Genomic DNA, 21,934 nt, shown 5'->3' with positions numbered 1-21,934 from the left:
GGCTTTTTTGGTGGTACAGTTTGGTTAGGTCTTGAGCATGGATGAATGGCGTTGGAGCTTGAAAATAATGTACAATGAGATTGAAATAATAACAAGGAGTTGAGGTCACCTTGAACTGGCTCGCTTCTTTTTTGCATCTTTTTCCAGGCCTTTGGTTTACTACCTTCTGTTTCTCGGATCATCCCTTGAGGTTGCTAGCAAAATCTGGTGAGACTATGTACGAAGTACTATATTGTAGTTATCTATAGACTCGAAATACAACAATGGGGACACAAATCAACAATAGGACAATAGACCATCGGATTGGAACAATTAGACTGAATAACAAATCTCAAGTACACTAAGTAAATACCATCTTCTACTCTTTCCTACTCTGCTACTCTGCTACACTGTCGTGTACTTAAACTCCGGAAGCGCTTCATCTGCAAGGCCGAACTCTTGGCGCGGAGCACCTGCCGATCTTCAATTTCACCATGACTTCGAAGTCTAAGCCCGCCATGAATCCCACAGTGGAGGATGAAGCCAACGATACCAACCCCAATCCAAAAGATACTCCAACTCCCAATGCAAATGAGACGGTCGCTTGGTCGGAGGTATGTGTTTGTTGCGCAAGGCGCGAACTGAAATTATGGACATTTTAAGGAAACTGCGACTGACTGGCTTCTTTTTTTGTAACCAGATCTTCTCCCGCCATGAAGCTGTCCTCTGCTCTCATCTCGAGATGCTCAGCATGGTGAAGGAGCAGATTGCTCCAGATCTCAATGGCCTTCAGACGGTCTCGTCAATGGTGAACAAAACAGTACTGGCGATGAACCAGCTGAAAGTCGCTAGAAAGCATATGGTGAGTATTGTGCTGAATTTCCTCTCCCTTGATCTTATAACTGACTGTTACTTCTTTAGATGAGCAGTAAGTCCCACCGAACTCCTACCCCGGAAGCAACAAAACAACCTACCCCACCTTTTATCAAGCGATAAAGACAGGATTGACATGATAGCCTTAGAAAACGCCACGCCTTCAATATCTGCCTCCTCCAACACCACACAGTCCACTGACACAGAGGCCAATACTCACAAGAAGAGACGAAGAGTTTCACGAGACAAGGACACAGCCCATCCTGAGCCCACGGACGAAATGCGCGCCCCCAAACGATACCGCGATTCTTCCTCCCAGCCAACACCCGAGCAAGAAGAAGAGTATACGTCGATTTCGCTTGGAACAGAGGATATCTCAGCAGAAGTCCAGCGACGGCTGAAAATCAAGGAGGAGCAACGCCTGAAGAGAGAAAACCCCAAAGCAGATAAGCGCAAGCGCGAAAGTCTCGTGTCGAATGAGGGTGAATCGTCTGTTGGATCGAGGCCTCGGAAGAAACGACTTATGATTGCGCATGGGCACAAGAGACATGGTGATTTGATGGATAATGACATGGATTCTGCAAAGAAGAAGCGACGCAGATCGCCTTGAAAAGAAAGGCTTTGAAGGAAATCACGAGTGATGCTGGTCCGTTACATGATTTATTTTTACTTTTATCGGGCTTGTTGGCTCGGCTACTGGTGGATTTTGAAAATTCAGGGAAGAGGCAATGGTGCTTGCATTGAGTGACAGCTCGGCCAGTTCTCACTGGAACTATTCTTAGAAATTCCAACTACTCAATGATAGTTCATATTTCTGATCCCTGTTCGGGTGGGGATTCTATCAACCAAGAAGTTACAACTACAAGGAATCCAACAAGGAATCGAACTTCTAGGCAGCTCGATGATTGTCTAGCTCGGCCACAATCCACTTATCTTCGAATACAATATTGTACAACTTAAAGTGTAAGCCTGAGGCTCCACGGGCTTGGACTAGTATCTACAAAGTAAATGCCGTTGCTCCCGAAAACCACCTGCATGTACTACCGAGTCCTATGCAAGGGAAATGTGTATCGTTTAACTGAAACAGTGAGATATCGGCAAAGTGGTCTGCACGAATGTGTCGCCCGCCAGGACACCTCATTCCAGCATTATGGTGGCAACACTACCCCCAGAACTGTTACAGCAGATAGCAGAGCTGCTAAAAATGATATGGCTTCTCTAGACCCCTGCAGTTCTGTATGTCGCTTATGGCAAGCGGCTTTTGAACCCCTCATCTATCACAAACTAGCTGTTTATAGTGATGATAGGCACAAAGGAAGAGGCACATCGTAGAATTTCTCTCGCAACTTTGCAAAAGATCACATCTGGTGATCGTGCTATACGACAAACCTGGATCCGAAACCTAGAATACCCTACAAGCTGTACCCTGCGACTATGTCATTCGGACAAAGTACAGAAGGGGAGAAGATATTTCTTACAATAAGGTACCATGTGTTGATCATAATAGAGTTTGTATTTCAAGCAAAACTAGTTCACACTTTGGAGATTGGAGTTCAATGCTGTTTATTGTGTACCTCTTTATCCGAAGTAAGCGCCTGTTCAAAACCGCAAGTCCCACCCGATCTGAGGCCCGAGGTTAGGCAACTCATCGGCTACACTCTGCACGTCTTTATCTCCACGACCACTCAAGCACAAGACGAGATCCTTGTTAGGTCCGAGCTTCTTGGCCGTCTCAATAGCGCCCCACACCGCGTGGGAGGTCTCTAATGCGGGGATAATGCCTTCAAGCTGGCTCAGCAGTCGGAAGCCCTGTAGAGCCTGTGCATCGGTGGCCGAGAGGAATGTCGCGCGGTTGCTCTCCTTCCAACTCGCCAGCTGTGGTCCGACTCCCGGGTAATCCAGTCCCGCAGAGATTGAATGAGTATTAGAGATCTGGCCATGTTCATCCTGTAGGACATACGTCTTAACACCATGCAGAACTCCCACGGAGCCACCACTGAGCGTGGCTGAATGACGCGCCGTGTCTAGACCATCTCCGCTAGCCTCCACGCCAACCAGCTGGACAGACAAATCATCAGAGAAGGGATAAAACATTCCCGAAGCGTTCGAGCCACCTCCCACACAAGCGATCACGGCATCGGGACTCTTGCCTAGATCCCGCAACTGGGCCTTGGTTTCCTCACCGATCACACTCTGGAACGTGCGAACCATAGTCGGGAAGGGGTGGGGTCCAATCACTGAGCCGACAATGTAATGAGTAGTGTCTAGGCGAACTGTCCACGCGCGGAAAGCTTCGTTCACCGCATCCCGGAGAGTACGCGATCCCGACTCGACGGGGATAACGGTAGCGCCCAACAAGCGAATCCGGAAGACATTCAATGCCTGTCGACGGACATCCTCCGCACCCATGTAAATAGTACATTTCATGCCGAATTTGGCGCAGACAGTAGCGGTGGCGACACCGTGTTGGCCTGCTCCCGTCTCCGCGATGATCTCAGTCTTACCGAGTCGGCGAGCAATGAGAATCTGACCCAAGGCATTATTAATCTTGTGAGACCCTGTGTGGTTCAAATCCTCGCGCTTCAGCCAAATATTCGCTCCCCCCGCGTACTCAGTCAGCCGCTCAGCTAGGTGCAGGCTGGATGGACGACCCATGAAGGGATAGTATGATTTGAACTCGGCCCAGAAAGTCGGATCATTCTGCGCGGCTTGGAAACCGGCATTCAATTCATCGAGACAGGTGATCAAAGCCTCCGGAGCATACTGGCCGCCGAAAATGCCAAATCGTCCCGAGCCATCAGTAGTAGCAGCTGCCTCTTCCTCAATAACCGAGCCAGGCACACTCGCCTCCGGCACTTCGTAAGCTGCAGCGACCGAGGTCTCCCGAGTGACTTTTCTCTGTGTGATCTGCGAGCAATAGTTTTCGATTGCTTGCGCGGCGTGGCCACCTGCAGCATCACCTAGGACCGTAATCACTTGACTGCCGATGACGGCGCCGTCGGCGATAGAGGTCACGCTTAGGAAATGTTCACGTGTGCTGATACCAAAGCCAACCGCCACAGGGACATTGCCCGAGAGCTCCTTAACGTGCTTGATAAGAGCAGGGAGTTCCGAATTGAGGGTTCCAGTAGCACCGGTCACGCCCATGCGAGAGACGAGGTAGATGAACGAGTCGGCCATTTGACACAGGGTCTTCATACGATCCTCCGTAGTAGAGGGTGCGATCAAAGGGACATAAGAGAGACTGTTGGTTTTGAGACTGTTAGTATCGACCATCAGCTCTATAGGTTTTAGTTACATACCCCGTCTTCGCACAGCCTTCACGGAATCGAAGGGCCTCCTTCAGAGGGAGGTCGACGATAATGAAGCCATTGACTTCTGCCGCTTTGCAATCTGCGAGGAATTTGGACTCCCCGTAGTGCAGTATCGGGTTGTAATAGCCCATGAAGAGAACGGGTGTCTTGAGCCCATTCTGGCGGGCGTCGCGGACTATGCCCAACATCGACGAGATGGTAACGCCATTTTCAAGCGCCTTCAAATTAGACTTTTGAATAGTCGGGCCATCCGCAATGGGATCAGTGAAAGGTAGACCGAGTTCGATAATGTCTGTACAAATTTTAGTTGGATGAATGTTTCTCAAATGTTGTGGAAGTGACTCACCAGCTCCTCCGGCCTGCATGCCCAGCAAAATGTCTCGAGTTTCCTCCACACGGGGAAATCCGGCCGTCACATAGGTTACCAATGCTGGACGGCCTTCCTCCTGGCATTGGGCAAAGGTCTGCCGAATATGTTCCATGGCTGGGAGAATGAATGAGGGAAGAAGAGGGACAAAGAAGAGAGGGAAAGAAGTGAGAGAAAGAGGTGAGGAAAAGAAGCGAGAGAAAGAAGTGAGGAAAGGAAGAGAGAAAACGAAGAGAGACAGAGAAGAGAGAAAAATAAGAGGGACAAACGAAGCAAGATGAAATACATAAAGTAGATCAGGTCCACGGAGTCATCACAGGCTAGCGGTATCGGCCGACTATAGAACCCTTGATTGGTGCAAGCAAACGGGCCGTGCCGCGTAGTCGAAAATCTCCAGGGCTTCTACCTTTTCCACCTACGGAGTACCTACAGAGTAGATGGTTATCTAAATGTAGATTTCCTGTTAAGAGAATGCTCCATTGGAGTCTAAGCTGATTAGTCTCTGCATCACCTCTTTTTGTCTCTTCATTTGACTGTAGGAGCAGTGCCATCCCAAAAATGTGTGAGTCACGAGCTAGGATATGTCCTAGGCTAACCTTGGAATATAAGTGAGAGAAATGTCAGCATTACATGATACATAAGTAACAAAACTTTGCACACGATATGTTATCCATTGTCTGCAGCGCATATGAAGGATATCATCAACGCAAGACTCGCTGCCTGATCCTTCCCCATGGAGGATCTTGTCAGGCCTGTATGACTGGAGACTAGTAGGGATCGGTCGTAGTACGATTCTCGTATATTAATGAAATTTAAAGACCGGGCGCGGGTTCCAATTGAGGCGACCTCTTCTTCCTATTCAAATCCGTAATTTCAGTTAATCATCATGCTTCTGAGGTGCGACTACTAGGCCTGTACGCTCGCGAGGGTGTGTGTCTTGAAGTTGTATAGCGTTGTCGGTTTCCGGACGGGAAATAACTAGAGTCACAACCGCAGCTGAGGTCCAGGTCCGTCAAATTCTGATCCTTACAATGCCGAAATATGTATTCTTGGTAACATCGAATAATGCAAAGAGCTACTTGCTCTAGATTTTCTTCGAATGCATTAATTGGACTCGTGGTCGCTTCCTGTGATATTATCAAAGACTGACTTGCACTACTGCCCCTGCCAAGAGTGTGGGGCTAACATAGGCTAACCGTAAAAGGTATGGTGTGGAGCTAAACAATTGAAGTACATACTACGGAGTATGGAGTACATAGTATGTAGGAAATATCTAACTATTCCCAAGGAATTCCATTTTTGTTGTATGGCTACATATGTACCTATCTAAGTATGTAGTTATTTCATGTTTGATATTACCCTCGGGAGGTCCAAATGTATCACGATGACATTATATTCCGGATTAGGCATAGTTATTGAACTACATATCAATAATCTAACATCAAGAGAAAGCCATTATTCCCAACAAAGAAAGGATTTAAAGTTCATTGTTCTGGTGAAATAAGCATTTAATATCTTTGTCTCTGACTTGGGGTGCGTGACCTGAATGTTGTCCGCAACTCGATTGAGCGCTCCGACACAATTATTCTTCCGCTATTGTCCGATAGCAAAATGATCTAGCTCAACAGAAATTACAATGCATTTTGAAGGTTTTGCTTTGCCTGGGTTCCACAAACAATGGATGGTGCTGACAATCAAAATATATTTGGTTCTATGTTCGCGTGCCCTCTGCATCAAGTCTAACTATAGGCCGATTCCATCTTGGGCTCCGGATCTCTGATGAAAAGGCCCAAAGACCTCTGTTAGAATGGTTGAGCCAAAGTTGAAAAACTGGAAGTTTCTTTGTCCGCCTCCATTTATTGTCAACAATGGTCATTGTTTGCATTTACTTCTCTATCCGACTCTCTTTTCGTTGCCATATAATAGCCTGGCCCCCTATAGATCCCATGATCCAGTACAATAAGATATCGACTTGCCCTTATTGAGGCATTAACTTTTATGAATACAAGGAATCCAACATATTGTCTCCGTGAATGAAGTCAATACGTTTCCAAGATCGGCTTAGTAGCACCTCCAGCCTGGTATTATAAACCCCCTCTGCCCACCTTCGACTGCTCTTTTTTCTTTCCTTCTTCATCCTCCCACTCATCTAAATTCTACTCCATCAAATCGCCCAGCCAACCTTGTAAGTTGCCAGGGTCAAGAGGTTGTCTTTAATCGTCGGACTTCGAGGGAGTCAACCGTCTCTTGAGGTGAAGTATCCCAGCTGAAGGCAAAACTAAAAAACCAAAAAAAAAAACCATTCCTCCCCAATCAAATCCACTCAAACAATCCACACGGGTCGAGAAGAACAAGCCCAGCCAAAGGAAAGAAACAAGCCAAGAACAGAGGTCCTACTGGGCATCATCGAAGTTGAAATCCGGCTTTTGGGAGTTCAACTGAATGACCACGCTTACACGAAACTTCTCCGGAAAACCAGGCTGCGGTAGTCCAAACGCCCATCATAGCTTTGGTACAAGGAACCCCACAAAGATGAATTACCAACGCTACGAACCTTACGTGCCCGTTGGGCCACGATTTTCTCAGGGCAATGGAGGTGCCCGACGCCACGCAAACAACAGCCATGACAATCACAACGGCAATGAAGTTGGCAACCAGTGGAACACCGATCGCGGTGGCAATAGAAATGGCAATCGAAGAAAGCGCCGGAACAACAATGCCAACTACAACAATGTCAACGGCTACAACAATGCCAATGGCTACAACAACAACAACGTCAACGGCTACGACAACAACGTCAACGGCTACAACACCAACGGCCACAACGCCAATGGGTACAACAATAACAGCAATGGAAATTACAATGGACAAAATGTCAACCCGAATTACAAGGGGAAGAATTATGATCCCAATTACAGAGGGAGAAATCACAACTCCAACACCTCTCATGCCGCACACCAACCTTTGCCTGCCGCACACCAGCCTGTGCCTGTCGTGAATTCCAACATCGACTTTCAGATGGCTGAGGCGCCAGCTTATGTGTGTCCACCACCTGATGAGCCAGTAAGTTGATCCATCCCACATCCATTTTGCAAAAGATGAGTTACTAACATTGAATTTAGAACGATATCGAAATGCCCGACGCACCACCTCTTGTAGATACAGTGAGTGATATCAGGGAAGCAGCACAGGGTCTGCAAGATGCACTAACCTCGGTTTTTCAGAGAATCCAAGCGCTCGCCAAGGGCGCTTTTGCAATCAAACAGATGGTTAGTCCCCCGCTTTCGAATTTCCAATTCAATCCCGTTTCATTCCATGAACCTACTTCCCATCAGCCTGGTTTTCATCCCTCTGCTTTCAATCCTCCTAATTTTGGTCACAATGCTTTCGATCATCCTAGTTTCCGTCGCCCCGTGTTCCGTCCCGCAACTTTCCATCCCCCAGATTCCATAACCCTAATCCCCCACTTACTTGGCAACCCTGAATGTAATTACTTTCTCTAACTCCATGATAGGCCGAGTCGATGCTCAAGCTAGCAAGCCAGCTGGACCCAAGCTGCGCTTACTACTGAGTTCCACTAGACAATGGCCTAGCCAGCCCTGCTCTAGTGGCCTCACAAAAGAACAAATGACAAGATCCTCATCTCGCCCTGGTGGCGACGATGCAGGGAGGATCAGATGTAACAGAAGCCGGGGAAGGAAGAGTCGGATGAAAGAAAGGAACCTGTACTTAGAACAGCAGTCCTGGTCATGGTTTTTACCGAGCAATCAACAAGAATTGTCGGGTTTTCCCATGGCCCCGCCGGGGGGAAGACATCTGCATCATCATCAAACTATCCTCGTCTTCATCCGGCGGCTCGAATGGGGGGTCTCGCCATTTGATACCATGTGATATGAGAGAATTTTTCATGTACCGGAATCGGTTGGCTTGGGGTCTCTCGCGATGCCATGGTCGTTGAGGAGTCTCGCGGCTTTCCGGATAGAACATACCTGGAGAGAGTTGTCATGTACCGCATTTGGTTGGCTTGGGGTCTCTCGCGATGCCATGGTCGTTGAGGGGTCTCACGGCTTTCCGGATAGAATACACTTGGAGAGAGTTGTCATGTACCGGCCTCGATCAAGGATCTCTCGCGATGCCATGGTCGTGGGGAGACTCTTTGTTTTGAGAACATTTTGTATGTATTGCATTTGAAATGAACAAATAATATTATCCACTTGGGTTTCATTTTCGGTAAGCTTGTAGATACTGTAGACTGGCTCTAAATAGGAATTATGAAGCTGAAATATGATCCTTCGATATAGGTGACGTCCTTCCGACGTCAAGTAACTAATACGTTTTGGGATATGTACACACTGAAAATCTTTGGATAATGTAGATATTGTACATAATTGCAGCTTATTCCAATGGACATATTGTACATAGACATAAACATAACAGACATCCCAACACGAACTGATAAATTCCTGGCAGGTGGAATTCAAAGAAGCAACCAAACACCAAATCCCAATGCAAAGGGCGAAATATAATACATCAAAAGGGGAGAGAGACAGACGCTGTACAAGAGACATAAAGAATAGACAGGGACACTGCAGCATCAATGCATCAATCCTTCTTCTCAGTCTCAACCACAGTCTCATCCTTGACTCCCTCATCACCCTTCCCGTCCTTCCCACCCCAAGTCCAAACATCCCAAATATGTTCCTGAATCAGATCTCCATACCCCTTGCCCTCACTAAGCGCCTTCTGCTCCTCCCTCAACCTCCTCTCTTTCCAGCCCTCAGACTCCCCACCCATCCAAACCCGCTGCATAACCCCCTCCTCCTGCGCTTGTCTCGCCTTAAGCTTCTGAATCTCCTCCATCAAACCCGCGTCCGGCTCCCTGCGCTGCTTATCCGAAAGTGACAGAATCTGCGCCTGCAATTGATCATGCTCAGCCTGGCGGAGCTGCGCATCGCGCGCGGCCCGGAGTCGTTCTTGGATCTCTAGCGCGCGCTCGCTCGGTAGGGAAGAGAATGGCCCCTGTATGCGGGAGATCCGGGCATCAATTCGGTCGACTATGCTGCGTCCAGTGCGCTCATGCACGATATGGTTTGCGGATGCGCCGAAGGAGCAGAGGACGAGGACGGTGAGAGGGTCGAGTTTGCGTGGTGGGAGGGCGATTAGGATCGGTGCGCCGATTAGGAATGTGTAGGCGGCATAGTTTTTAAAGCGTTTGTAGTCTGCTTCGCGCGCTGCGTTCAGGTCTGCGGGCGACGGCGTTGCCATTGTTGTCGTTTTATTTGGGCTTGGCCGGTGATATTGCGGAGGTTGCGTGTAGGAGGAAAATTTATGGTTGGCGGTTTGGGCTTGGCGGACACTTGGCGGCCCTGGAGAGTTGATACTATTGAAGATCTATATAATTTTTAGATCTCCAATTTGAGGTAGATCCTAAAGATCAGCAGATTTCTATTGTTTTTGTTATAGGGGTTACTCCCTGGCTACAAGCTCCAACATAAAGGGAAAGGCAAGATCAACATTGACACTAACTACATGTACTACATTCTACGTGATGTATTACGCAGTACGCAACTACGCACTTCGGATTCACAAAGATCTATGCTGATATGTGAAATATGAAGTCTCATCTCAAATATTAAATATTGAAATAGTATAAATGGGGACAAAGCTCTCAAATTCAGCTTCATATATGATTGGCAGAGTAAACAATCCCACCCTATTAGTGTTCAGGGCGACGTTATACAAAACCTTGGAAGACGTCGCGTCTTACTAAATCCGCGACTATAAACTCCAGGCCTTTCTTCCCTGTTTGACTTTTCTATCTCTCTCTGCACTTCCACTCTTCCATCTCTTTTCATCTCTCATCTCCGTCCCATAATCAAGATGTTTTCCAACGGTCTCTTCTCCTGGTTCTCCTCCAAGGAGTCCAGCCCAAACCCTATTTCGGATGCTACTGATGCCACTGGCATCGAGAAAAATCAGCCTACCAGCCCAAAGGGCCTCTCCACCGACAGCATGGTGACCGAGCAGCCCGTACGCCATACAATGCCCAAATCCCTAAATTAGCAAATGCTCAACTAATTTCATCTCAGAACCCCCAGGAGAATATGCTGAATCTACGCGGTGGCGGAGCCGGCGATGTCTGCTGCGGTGTGTAAGTCAAACGTCTGAACCACAGACTATCAAACAAAACTAACATTCATCTAGTTGCGCCGGTCTTCTCTGCTTCGAGTGCTGCGAGGAATGCTGCTAGGTGTGCAGTAGTTCTAACACACCGTCGGCTTGGTACTCTCGATATCTTTGATACTTTGCTCTATGCTCGACGGCTTTGCACGTTTGTCTCGTCGAGTGATTGACCTTTTGGGGTTTTGGGATGGGATACTGAGAGGTGGGAAATAACCGGGCTCGAGGGGTGCTATTGCTCTACTTTTTATGCTTCATATGCCTCTACTGAATTATGACTCCTGCTATTAGTTATTTGCTGGAGCCTTTGCTTGAAAATGGAGTTCGGACTCAAATTTTACATACCCATTTCCCTTTTCTAGCTGAGCAGATTGAAATTCAGTCTCTTTTCTGATCTTCTTTTCCATACTGCCGTTTTTTATTCTTATAGTTGCACCTAGAGGTTGCGCAGTCTAATGGAAACAGATATACTATACTGTCTTTACTACGGAAAAGGGGTATTTATCAAGGTGATTGCGCTATGGAACTATGTAAAAGTGAATAAATTCCCCTTCTATCATTCCTTGATGTGAATTAACTTCAATCAGTAGAAACTTGGTGGATAATCTTGGAGCTCACCCTTCGAGTTCATCCCCAGATACCATCCCCCAGATACCATCCTCAACGATCATTCTCGGAAACTCGCCCCTTGATCTCAATCCCAACCCGCATTCTCAAAGTTCTTCCTCTTCATCGTCCTCTTCGTTTTGGTTGTGCGTATCGGAAACGACAATTTCCTCCAAGCCACCCACTAGAAACTCCATATTCGAGAAAACAACCTGTGCGTTGGGAGACGTAGCACCCGCATTGGATGACAGTGCCTCTGAATCTGAAGAGATGGCATATGCGTTTGAAGAGATAGCATCTCCACTCGAAGAGACGGCATCCGCGTTCCAAGAGACGTTATCTGCATTTGAGCAGACAGCATCTACATTTGAAGCATTGTCCTTTGCATTTGAAGGAACATCATCTCCATTCGAATAGACTGCCTCTGGATTTGAAGAGACGTCATCTACAATCGAACCAACAACCTCTGCTCTCGAAGAGACATCATCTGCATTCGAGCATACAGGCCCTGGGTTTGAGGAGAGATAATCCACGCTCAAAGATGCAGCGTCTTCATCCGAAGATCCGGGAGTATTGCGCTCAGGTTGGCTACTCACATCAAAAGCGATCTCCTCCAGCTCCGATTCTTCACCAATCATCCGCGGGATATGGGCAAAGCCACGAGTAACTTCGCTGAGTTCCTGTTCAATTTGCCCAGTAGTCACACGGAAAGCACACTTAGAGTACCGAGCCTCCATATGCGCGACGAGTGCAGCGAATGTCCTAAATCGTTTGAAGCATCGAGGACAACTATTAAAAAAAGGATCGTTAAAGGCAATCCCTTTGCAAGATAAAGGGACTGCAAAAATATACTTACTCATTGATTGTCTCATCCTCCATCGTGAGGTGGTACTCAAAGGTGGCAATGAACAAGAAAGATGAACCGCAGTTGCAGTAGTAGCGACCTTTTTCGGCATTCCAGAAGCTCTCAGGATCCACGCCTTGAATCTTGCGATGAGCTGTGGCTCGGCAACGAGTGGGACGAGCATAGCCAGAGGGGCCTGCTTCTTGGAAAATCCGGGTAGACTCAGAGGAACCTGCCTCGCCTGACTGCTCAATGCCTCCACGAGGAGACAGGAAAGGACTTTCTTGGTGCACTGAGGTAACGAAAATATCGTCAAAGATGATGCCGCCGGGTGATTCAGTGGAGCTACTTCCTGCCATTCTTTGGAGCGGGGTCATTGGAGCGCCTAGTCCAGGCCAGTTATTACGAGGAGTGGTCGCCTCATTAGTATCGCCAGAAAGGCGCGTTGCTTCCATACGGGGTGTAGAGAGATCCAGTAGAACGCCACCCTCCACCTCCTGGTCCTCGCTGGAGCTGGAGGTATCAGAGGGGGTCTGTGGACCAGGAGAATCTCTGCCTATAGTCAGAACGCTTGCTGTGCCATGAAGGTCGCAGTTGGTGCCCTTGCGGGCTTTTTCTGGCAGGGAAAGGACAGGGCACTCCTTGTCTTCGATATGTTTGATGACTGCAGCGGCAGATTTGTACTTGCAACCACAACCCATGCAAGCGACTTCGCGGCCTTCGTGATGATTCTAAGAAATAGATTGTTTATTAGCACCGTTTCTTGTTTATGTGGATGCCACCATGCAGAAATATGAAGACTCACGTTTCTCATATGAACCTCCAGGCCAGCCTCGCTTCGGAGCTCGAGACAGCATTCGGGGCAAGCAAAGTGACGGTCGCTCATAATCTTGTGCAAATGAAGGGTTTGCTGAGACTGGAAGTCGAGGTCGCATTTCATGCAGTATGAATGTCTGTCTGCATTGGCCTTGTGGTGCTGCATCTCACTGACAGACTTGAAGCTAAGTCTGCAGCTCTGGAAGGTACAAGGTACCTCCTCCACCTCTTCCGCCATCGCAGACTCTGATGAGCTGTCAGTGTGATAGAGTGACCCGTATCAATGAAGGATGGGTAGGATATCAAGAGTTAGAGAAGGAGGGGTCGGTGAGCAGAGCTAGAATACCAAGGAAGCAATCCCAGGGGGAAAACTGAAGAGTGGAGGCAAACAAAATGATTGCTTTGTTCTCCTTGGAAAACCGGTGGTCTCATAGGGGAAGAGGTTATGGTGTTTTGATATTGGATAATATGTTGACGAAAGCTATGGGGAATAAAAAAAAAAGTCTGAAATTATTTGACGAATCCTGGACTCGATCGCCTGGCTTTGAGATTTTGCCTGATCCTCACCGTCGTTGTTCCTTCCGAAAATGGGCGTCCGAATAGCCTCATTTGTGACTCGATATAGATGTACCCGAGCTTCAGAGTGGCCGCCAACCACCATTTTTAGGTCTTCAGATTCTCTTGAAATTTCATCTGCTAAAAGCCCAATTCCTTTGGATTCTATACTGTAAATTTGAGACAGATACAAGACCAGGAAGGTAGACAAATTGAAGATCAAAGATCCCGAGTGACATCTCTCTTAAGTTCTGGGCATATTTGAAGCACACAAGAACAAACATAATGACCAGCCCTCCCCAGTGGCCCAGCGGCATTATGGCCGGGGCATCCCACACCAGGATGTCGCAACGGGTTTTACTTGCTCCCCACTGTCGGTCGGACTCCTATATGCTGAAGCTCTCCCGAAGCACTACGCTAGGCAAGCCCCCCGCGGACTACCACACGCGGTGACCCCGTTAGTTAAGGGGGGAGGCCGTAGTTAGTACGGTGAGTGGAGGTGTATAGGGGAATGGCCGGAGGAGAGGACCATGGACATCGAGTGACCAGACTCTGTCCATACCCTCCTGAGGTCCAGGAACGGTCTGGATTAATAGGGATTTTTTTGCTTGTTGATGTTGGAAGTCTTTTTTGGTGACATTTGTTATTCAAAATACTTTCCTTTCATCCCATCCATCTTTCTTCCTCCCTTCCAGGCCTCCTTCTTTCCTTTTTTTCCCCTTTCCTGTCTCAGTGCTGTCCATCCTTTTGAGGCCATAACGCTCAAGCTATAATTAATGTAAATGCAGTCCCAGCATTAAACATGAGTGTCTGTCTCACCAGGTAACTCTACATGCAGGCTGCTATGTATGATTCAATCCTCGTCTCCAATAGATTTGCTTGACCTGCCTCAATCAGTTATGGATTCCAGTTAGCTCGGATTTTGGTGATTATAGCTGTCGATCACGTCCTGCGTCGGATTTATCGATGAGGTCTTGTCAAACAAGCCGCATTTTGGTTGCCATGGCTGACGTCACCAAATGATTCATACCTCGAGGTAGCTCCTTCCTAAGAGACTAGGTTATGAAATGCGAAGAATAGAGCCACAAAATGCATCTCAATTCGATAGCTTTGCTACTCCCTAGTAATATCCCCTGGCCTCCTGGCTTAGAACCGAGAGAAGGGCAGCCTATTCATTCGTCAGATGCTTGTTCAGCAGGCATAGAGAAGACATTCTTACCATTTGCCACGAAGAGTGATAACAGCCCAGTTATTACCATCCTCGTCCGTCTCCTTCTCAACCTTGGTTGAAAACGAGATAGCGCTCATAATCCCATCCCCAAACTTCTCATTGAGAACCGCCTTGTAGGCATAGCCATAGTTCTGCACGATCTCATACAGTCGGTAGATCAGGGGCTCTTTGGGCGGCATTTCGACGGAGCGACCGCGGTCGGGGAAACCGGTGAGTTGTTCCTTCAAAGGCTGCTCGGGGATGAAAAGTATATCGGCTAGCTTTTTGATGTCTTCGGGCGACGCCTTGGCCTGGCCATAGAATATAGCAGCTGTGGCTACTTCATTGCGACCAAGTTGGGCACCAATTTGCTCAAAGGTCAGCTGGCGAGCTGCCTTGGCTTTGAAGAGCGTTGTGCATGCGGCGGGGAGATTGGGGTGCTCTGCAGTCTAGATTGAGGTCAGCGGGGTTGCGGGTTGATGGAGGGTATTCTCACGTCTAGAGTTGCGAGAGACATGATGGATTGATTTGTGTAAATGATCTTCAATGATGGATTGAGGTTTTGCGGTGATATTTCCAAGGCTGATGCTTGTTGGCTGTTGAAGATGGATGTCAGGTACTTTGGGACGGATGTACTGCGGGGAAACAGGGTTCGATGTAAAGTCAATGATTCATTAGCCTATGGAGGTGTTTCCCGCAATGCAATTCCATTCATCTTGTGTCGTGATAATCATACACTTTTCACCTACATTTTTGAAGATTTGAAAGAATTGGAGCTAAATATAAGCATAAATTTAGGCCTCACGCCATCCTGCGACTTAGCATAGAATGCTTTAGGTTATGGCTGAGAAACGGCTTTTATATACGCAAAATAACGCGGATCGACTCAAAGAACGCCAAATACTCTAGAAGAGATGGTTCTTGTGTAATATTCGAATATTTAGGCAAGATTGATAGCTTGATCACACATCATCTGGGCAAGCTTGGGAGCTCCATGCTCTTGATAATTCGGACCAAGATGGGCATTGAGGAGTTGCATATCATACAGGCCGATAATTGAACCATCAATGAAATTCACACTAGATGTTAAATTGATTTGTAGCAATATCCGAGTAACTCTCGTAGGTATACTCCTCAAAGCACCTCGGAATCACACTTAGAAAAATGATCGACAATCCCGATCAATCTAAACCCTTTTGGGAAACCAGTGCGACCAGCCAATGAAGGTTCACTATGGCCCCACTTGCCTGATTAGTGCCATTCATAGAGTATAGCAGCGGGAAACAGACATCAACAAACCTTCCATTTACACTTTACCACATGCACACTTTACAGGAAACCTCGGTCTCTGCCATATGGCATATGAATATTAGCAGAATGATAAAGATGAACTATATCCTCAGAATTGGTCTGTTCTTGAACACCAAAAGACCTACTGTTATTCACTATGGCGACCCCTCCAAATCCAATGGATAATATGAAATCCACATGGCGTACTTGGGACCGAGACCAGTGGAAACTACCACACAAAATCTTTGAGCATGCCGACGTATACCACATCGAGCTCAACAGGGATGTCCCAATTCATCCCAAGGAAGATAAAGTACCCTACGTATCTGACTGGTCTTTAAACCGTTGGGTTCTTGTCAATGCAGGAGCCCCAATCCTGGCCCATCAACTTTTTAGCTACTTCACCGGATATAATTTCCACCCGCTCATCGCCTTCTTCTACTACTACTACGCCTCAAGACTGTTCACGACACGCGAGCTGCGGAGTCTCCGAGAGCTTGGCCATATCCACGGGTTTCTGGACGGTGACAAACACGAGCGGGATGGTGTGCCTGATGTGGGCGTTTCGAAGGCTTTGATCTCGGTTCTGCTGGCCGGGTTTGTGCGTCCACTGATGACAATCTGCCTTACCTACGATGCAGACAAAGCCCCTGCCTCGCTCAGCTGGGCTTGGCTGCCGGTTGAGATCAGTCTTTATGGCATCATTCTTGATTTTTGGTTCTATTGGTATCACCGTATCATGCATGATGTGAATGGTCTCTGGAAATTCCACCGCACTCACCACCTCACGAAACACCCGAACCCACTGCTCACAATCTACGCGGACTCGGAGCAAGAGTTCTTTGACATTGCCGGTATTCCGTTGATGACATGGTTCACGATGAGACTCATGGGCATGCCGATGGGATTCTATGAATGGCATGTTTGTCAGCTGTACGTTATGTTTGCAGAACTGGCTGGACATAGTGGTCTCCGTCTTCATGCATCGCCACCCAACCCTGTAACCTGGTTGATGCGGATGTTCGATGCCGAGTTGGTGATTGAAGACCACGATTTACATCATCGTCGGGGATGGAAGAAGAGCCATAACTATGGAAAGCAAACACGAGTCTGGGATCGGGTTTTTGGAACTTGCATTCCCCGGATTGAGAGTGCGGAGGCAAATATTGATTATGATAATCCTGTCAGTATGTCGATTTTGTGATATATCATTGCTCTTTACTTTTCATCGTCCGTATAGCGCTTTTAATGCGATGGACATCGAATAGAATTAGAACAGACATGACCTTGCAGCTCTTATGACAGCCTTTGTTCTTCGTTCAAGACCTTCTTTGTCTATCTAGTCTCATTCTTGTTATAGGCTGTGCTTATTGGTCAAAACATGGTTTAGTGTCACTTCATACTATATTAGGCAACGTATTTCACATCAATGGTCCACACAAGCAAGTGATCCATTCCAAAACACATAGTAAATGCGATTACAACTTGATATCTAAATAACAGCAGTTCATATAGAGTGTTCCTAATAGCTCAATATCTTTTAGGTGATATGTAGCTTCTCGTCAGGGGTTGGAAAATATTTATGACTTTGTGGTTGAGATCTATATATTTCCCTAGCTTTTCGGAAGACAATTCAAGGTAATTTTTAATATCATCAAAATGCAGCTTTTAGATTTTCCTAAAATTGATATATATTGCTCAAAAGTCTTACAATAGTTATCGAATGGCAATGAAATCAACCAACAACGTGGTTGTTGAGATATATAGTTGTAAAATATCGCATTTACTATGTGTTTTGGGATGGACCACTCGCATGTGAAATACGTCAGTAGGGACTATTGTAGACTGGGGAATCACATCTGGCAGATTACATTCATACGTACTATTGAGGGGTAAAGAGGGGAGAAGGTTGTTGACATACAAATCGAAGCTATCTTTGATCTCTAGGGCTATATTGAAGTCCGACAAATTCAACATTCTTAGAAAGTCCATCTTGACACCTGTAGGCCTCTACTTACCCCGGGACCCACTACAGTACGTAATAAGGCTTTTAGGAGCTTTTGAGAGCTTTTAACATCAACTTTGGAACACCTCACATGAAAAAGCCCACTCAAGTGGATCTCAGGCCAAGAAGTCCGGACATAATGTCGCAAGGTCAATGTACAACACGATGTTTTGAGGTCCCGCGTTTCCGGGAATCCGGGAATCCGGGTGGACTACCCCCAACCCTTCACTGAGGTCAAGCGAACACCAAACAGCTCCTGAAAGAGATAAAAGAGACCATAATCGCGAAGATGCAAGTTATCATCACAAAACATCCTTCTCAATATTCACTTGAACTTCACTTCAATCATAAAAATGGTCGGCTTTGATATGCGCGGTTTGACCCCGGCTCCGGTCACCCCCTTCACTGAAGACGGTGCAGTGGACTATGAAGCTATTCAACGTCTTGGCTCCTGGCTCGGTAGCATCGACGGAGTGAAGGGCCTTGTCGTTCTCGGCCACGCTGGTGAGGGCACCTTCCTCACTGTTGAAGAGCAAGTTTCCGTCATCAAGGCTTTCGTCAAGTCCGTTGACAACAAAGTGCCCATCATTGCCGGTATCACTGGTGAAGGCACTGAAGTTGCTGCTATCGAGGCCAAGCGGGCCAAAGAAGCCGGCGCAGCTGCTGGTTTGCTCTACCCTTCCCACGGCTGGTTGCGTTTCGGATACCAGCCCGGTGCTCCTCAAGACCGCTACCGCCGCGTGTACGAAGTCTCCGGTCTTCCCTTAATTCTCTTCCAATACCCCGACAACACAAAGGCCACCTACAACCTGCAGACCATGCTGGATATCGCTGCTCAGCCCGGCTGCTTCGCCATGAAGAACGGTGTGCGCAACATGCGCCGATGGGACACAGAAATCCCCGTCATTCGTGCTCAACGACCTGACCTGCAAATTCTTTCTTGCCACGATGAATACCTTCTGCACACTGCATTTGATGTTGATGGATTCTTGGTTGGATACGGAAACATTGCCCCCGAGCCTCTCATCGAACTCATCAAGGCTGGCAAGGCCAAGGACTACCAGAAGGCGCGAGCCATCCATGATCAGCTGTTGCCTGTTACTAAGAGTGTTTACCACCGTGGATCTCACATGGAGGGCACTGTGGCACTCAAGCATGCTCTTGTTGCTCGCGGAATCCTGTCTCACGCCACCGTTCGCCCACCTCTTCTGCCCCTTGAGGCTGGCGCGGAGGAGGAGATTCATGCTGCTATCAATGCCGCATCGCTCAGTAAGGTTGTCCTGTGATACAAGTTCAAAGTGAATGTCGTGCATGAAATATTTTGTTCCGAGTGTATATAAACGAAGCAAATCGCATCTCTTTTTCAATGATATACATGTTCAAATAAATTAGGACATTGGTAGAAGTAAAAATCAAACACTTTTATATGACAACAAAGGATAGACCATTAGTAAACAAAGGAGCTCATTCCACTGCCGAAACATTAAATTATATTAGATGCCTCCAGGGTTATGGGCTGAACGCGAAGGTTGAGCTATAACAGTAGACGATCTCGGATTCTCGGATTCCCCGGCTATTCCCCACAATATCCGTTTCCCCGCATCCAGCTCGCTGGTATCTGAACCCGACATATCCGTTCACCCTGCATACGAACTCCCACTAGCAGTCATGGCCTCTGTAACTCCTGTACAGGCATCGTTGCCAGTGTCTGATCCTTTCAGAGGCGTTTCGGGTAAGCGCCCTTTGGCCGCGACCAATATAGACGGGGACGAGGAGAACCGGCGGAAAGATCCGAAGATCAGTAGGGCCTGTGATACCTGTAAGAAAAAGAAAATACGATGTGACGGCATATTCCCATGCAGCAACTGTTCTAAGCGAAAGCTCAATTGCGCCTATGACGCGAAATACGGGCGAGGGCGACCTCCGACTCCACCACCTTCAACCACAGTCAATGAACGCCAAGAGAGATCACGAAGTGATACTTCAAATGATGTTGCTATCTGGCAGCAACCAGCGCCTGTCGCCCATGTGGTCTCGACTTCACAAGTGCATTCTCGCGCCTCACCTGAAATCGAAATCGAGGGTCAATATTATGACCCTACCTCAGGATTGAACTTTTTACACCGAGCGTGGAAAAAATTGTTGATCCAAAACGATGAGTCTGCATCATATGACTCGAACGACACGGAGCGAAATCAACTTCTCACTTCAGCTGGAGACCGCCCGTTTCACGTCAATGATAGCGCGACAGACAGCTTTATTCCAGATGCTCCCACAGCGAGAAAGCTACAGGAATTCTATTTCGAAACGTGTGTTGTGACCTACCGTATGTTCCACCGGCAAACCATTGAAAGCTGGATGGAGACGTTCCTGAAGGATCGACAATTACAAAGGCCGATTGCTCAGTCCCTTGGTAATTCCAGAACCGCGATTCTCCTTACAATTATGGCCATCGCGACCCTGCGCCTTGAGAAAGTGCATGGGGGAATTTCTACGGAAGATGAATCACTTGTTTTACAACGAAGCGATCACTTGTTCTGTGCTGGTATGAGATTGACCGACATGGAGATGGGATTCCCTCGTCTTGAGTCAGCGCAGGCACGCCTCATCCAAGTCCTCTATCTTCTCCAAACAGCTCGCATGAATAAAGGCTGGTATACATTCGGGAACGCATTTCATATCACTCTCTCTTTGGGTATGCACAGGCGACGTGATCAGAAACGGGACTTTCCTTTCACGAGCAGGCGACACAATTACATCACTACGGAATGCTATAAGCGCACCTTTTGGGCGGCATACATCATTGACAAATATCTTAGCGTTGTATTTGGCCGGCCTCGGCTTTATCAAGACGACGACATTGATCAGAACTTCCCAGATAGTGTCAATGATGAGGATATGACCCCACAGGGACCTTCCGTCTCAGATGATCCAGCCGATTGTTACATTGATGCTTTAATATTTCATGCAAAGTACATATTACAGCCCACCATGACAATGTTATTCTACTTACTAACCCATTTGTAGAATTGCACGAATAATTGGAAAGGTATCACGAGAAGTATACTCAGTCAGCGACTTGTCCAACCAAGATCGATTGGCAGCTGCTCATCGATCTAGCCGTGAATTACACGAGTGGCGTGCAAGTCTGCCACCACACTTGGGTACTGTGAAACCATCAACATTGATTCCCAGTTTCCGGCGTCAAGCTATTGCCTTGCAGCTCGCATATTCCCATGCTCTCATCCACACCAATCGACCCTTCCTTTTGGGTGAAGCAGGGTCTGAGAATGCCACCGAATGCCTCTCTGCCACAAAGGCCAGTCTAGAGCTCATCAACAAAATGGCGGGGGATAGTACACTGCTTCATTCGTTCTGGTGGACACACTATGTCATATTTTGTGCATTAGCAGTTGTCTATGTCTGGGAAATTCAGAGAACCACAAGACCCACCGACGAGATAGATAATCAATCTCTCGGAAAAATGTTTGATCTCGCAGAGAAATGCCACGGCCATCTCAAGCGAGCATCTACCGGTCTTTCGCAAAACCAACGATACAGTGTTATACTTGACGAACTGAGATCCGAGGCCCAAAGATGTCGAATCATGAGGGGAAATCCGCCGTATCCACACCAAGGTGGCCGTCCTGGTGGCGAAACCAATGCCAGCACAGATGTTGCCTTTCCATTCTTGCATGATCCGGATATGTTCGGGTCTGCGCAGGAAGGAATGATGCCAAGCATGCTAGACAGTTTTCTGTTTAGTGACTGGCAGACTCTTGATTCATCGGTATGTGTAATCCTAGAGTATTTGATGGCCTCGTGGTAATAGCTAACCTTGAAATTTCCCCCAAGGCCATCTTCCCATTTCCTGATCCAAATTCAGTTTCCCCGA

General features: G+C 47.4%; 10 protein-coding genes across 10 annotated transcripts; 6 read left to right on the top strand and 4 right to left on the bottom strand.

Moving 5' to 3' along the window:
• Positions 1–473: 473 nt before the first annotated feature.
• N7479_011168 (uncharacterized protein) lies at positions 474–1,462 on the top strand (the record flags this gene model as incomplete). The annotated part of the gene is made up of 4 exons (XM_057258859.1): positions 474–593; positions 680–841; positions 901–907; positions 1,002–1,462. 4 exons carry the CDS (start codon positions 474–476, stop codon positions 1,460–1,462), a joined length of 750 nt encoding a protein of 249 aa, XP_057106317.1.
• A 989-nt stretch (positions 1,463–2,451) lies between these two features.
• On the bottom strand, positions 2,452–4,648 carry N7479_011167 (uncharacterized protein; the record flags this gene model as incomplete). Its single annotated transcript, XM_057258858.1, has 3 exons — positions 2,452–4,096; positions 4,155–4,458; positions 4,513–4,648. The coding sequence occupies 3 exons, from the start codon at positions 4,646–4,648 to the stop codon at positions 2,452–2,454; spliced, it is 2,085 nt and encodes a 694-aa protein (XP_057106316.1).
• A 2,327-nt stretch (positions 4,649–6,975) lies between these two features.
• Positions 6,976–8,036, top strand: N7479_011166 (uncharacterized protein; the record flags this gene model as incomplete). Its single annotated transcript, XM_057258857.1, has 2 exons — positions 6,976–7,596; positions 7,656–8,036. The coding sequence occupies 2 exons, from the start codon at positions 6,976–6,978 to the stop codon at positions 8,034–8,036; spliced, it is 1,002 nt and encodes a 333-aa protein (XP_057106315.1).
• Positions 8,037–9,135: 1,099 nt separating this feature from the next.
• N7479_011165 (uncharacterized protein) lies at positions 9,136–9,798 on the bottom strand (the record flags this gene model as incomplete). Its single annotated transcript, XM_057258856.1, has 1 exon — positions 9,136–9,798. One exon carries the CDS (start codon positions 9,796–9,798, stop codon positions 9,136–9,138), a length of 663 nt encoding a protein of 220 aa, XP_057106314.1.
• A 615-nt stretch (positions 9,799–10,413) lies between these two features.
• N7479_011164 (uncharacterized protein) lies at positions 10,414–10,783 on the top strand (the record flags this gene model as incomplete). The annotated part of the gene is made up of 3 exons (XM_057258855.1): positions 10,414–10,563; positions 10,623–10,684; positions 10,738–10,783. The coding sequence occupies 3 exons, from the start codon at positions 10,414–10,416 to the stop codon at positions 10,781–10,783; spliced, it is 258 nt and encodes an 85-aa protein (XP_057106313.1).
• Positions 10,784–11,426: 643 nt separating this feature from the next.
• Positions 11,427–13,217, bottom strand: N7479_011163 (putative C2H2 finger domain protein; the record flags this gene model as incomplete). The annotated part of the gene is made up of 3 exons (XM_057258854.1): positions 11,427–12,108; positions 12,176–12,894; positions 12,969–13,217. 3 exons carry the CDS (start codon positions 13,215–13,217, stop codon positions 11,427–11,429), a joined length of 1,650 nt encoding a protein of 549 aa, XP_057106312.1.
• A 1,463-nt stretch (positions 13,218–14,680) lies between these two features.
• On the bottom strand, positions 14,681–15,261 carry cyn1 (putative cyanate hydratase; the record flags this gene model as incomplete). Its single annotated transcript, XM_057258853.1, has 3 exons — positions 14,681–14,702; positions 14,754–15,193; positions 15,241–15,261. The coding sequence occupies 3 exons, from the start codon at positions 15,259–15,261 to the stop codon at positions 14,681–14,683; spliced, it is 483 nt and encodes a 160-aa protein (XP_057106311.1).
• A 930-nt stretch (positions 15,262–16,191) lies between these two features.
• On the top strand, positions 16,192–17,238 carry N7479_011161 (sterol desaturase family protein; the record flags this gene model as incomplete). Its single annotated transcript, XM_057258852.1, has 1 exon — positions 16,192–17,238. One exon carries the CDS (start codon positions 16,192–16,194, stop codon positions 17,236–17,238), a length of 1,047 nt encoding a protein of 348 aa, XP_057106310.1.
• A 1,154-nt stretch (positions 17,239–18,392) lies between these two features.
• Positions 18,393–19,325, top strand: N7479_011160 (dihydrodipicolinate synthase family protein; the record flags this gene model as incomplete). Its single annotated transcript, XM_057258851.1, has 1 exon — positions 18,393–19,325. One exon carries the CDS (start codon positions 18,393–18,395, stop codon positions 19,323–19,325), a length of 933 nt encoding a protein of 310 aa, XP_057106309.1.
• Positions 19,326–19,707: 382 nt separating this feature from the next.
• Positions 19,708–21,868, top strand: N7479_011159 (Zn(II)2Cys6 transcription factor; the record flags this gene model as incomplete). The annotated part of the gene is made up of 2 exons (XM_057258850.1): positions 19,708–21,011; positions 21,067–21,868. The coding sequence occupies 2 exons, from the start codon at positions 19,708–19,710 to the stop codon at positions 21,866–21,868; spliced, it is 2,106 nt and encodes a 701-aa protein (XP_057106308.1).
• Between the last annotated feature and the right edge of the window lie 66 nt (positions 21,869–21,934).

This window comes from Penicillium vulpinum (assembly GCF_028829585.1).
Source record: "Penicillium vulpinum strain IBT 29486 chromosome Unknown utg000004l_segment0_segment0, whole genome shotgun sequence".
NCBI classification, from domain to species: Eukaryota; Fungi; Ascomycota; class Eurotiomycetes; order Eurotiales; family Aspergillaceae; genus Penicillium; species Penicillium vulpinum.
The sequence above is the reverse complement of the archived record's forward strand: the minus strand, read 5'-3'. Positions and strand labels throughout refer to the sequence as shown.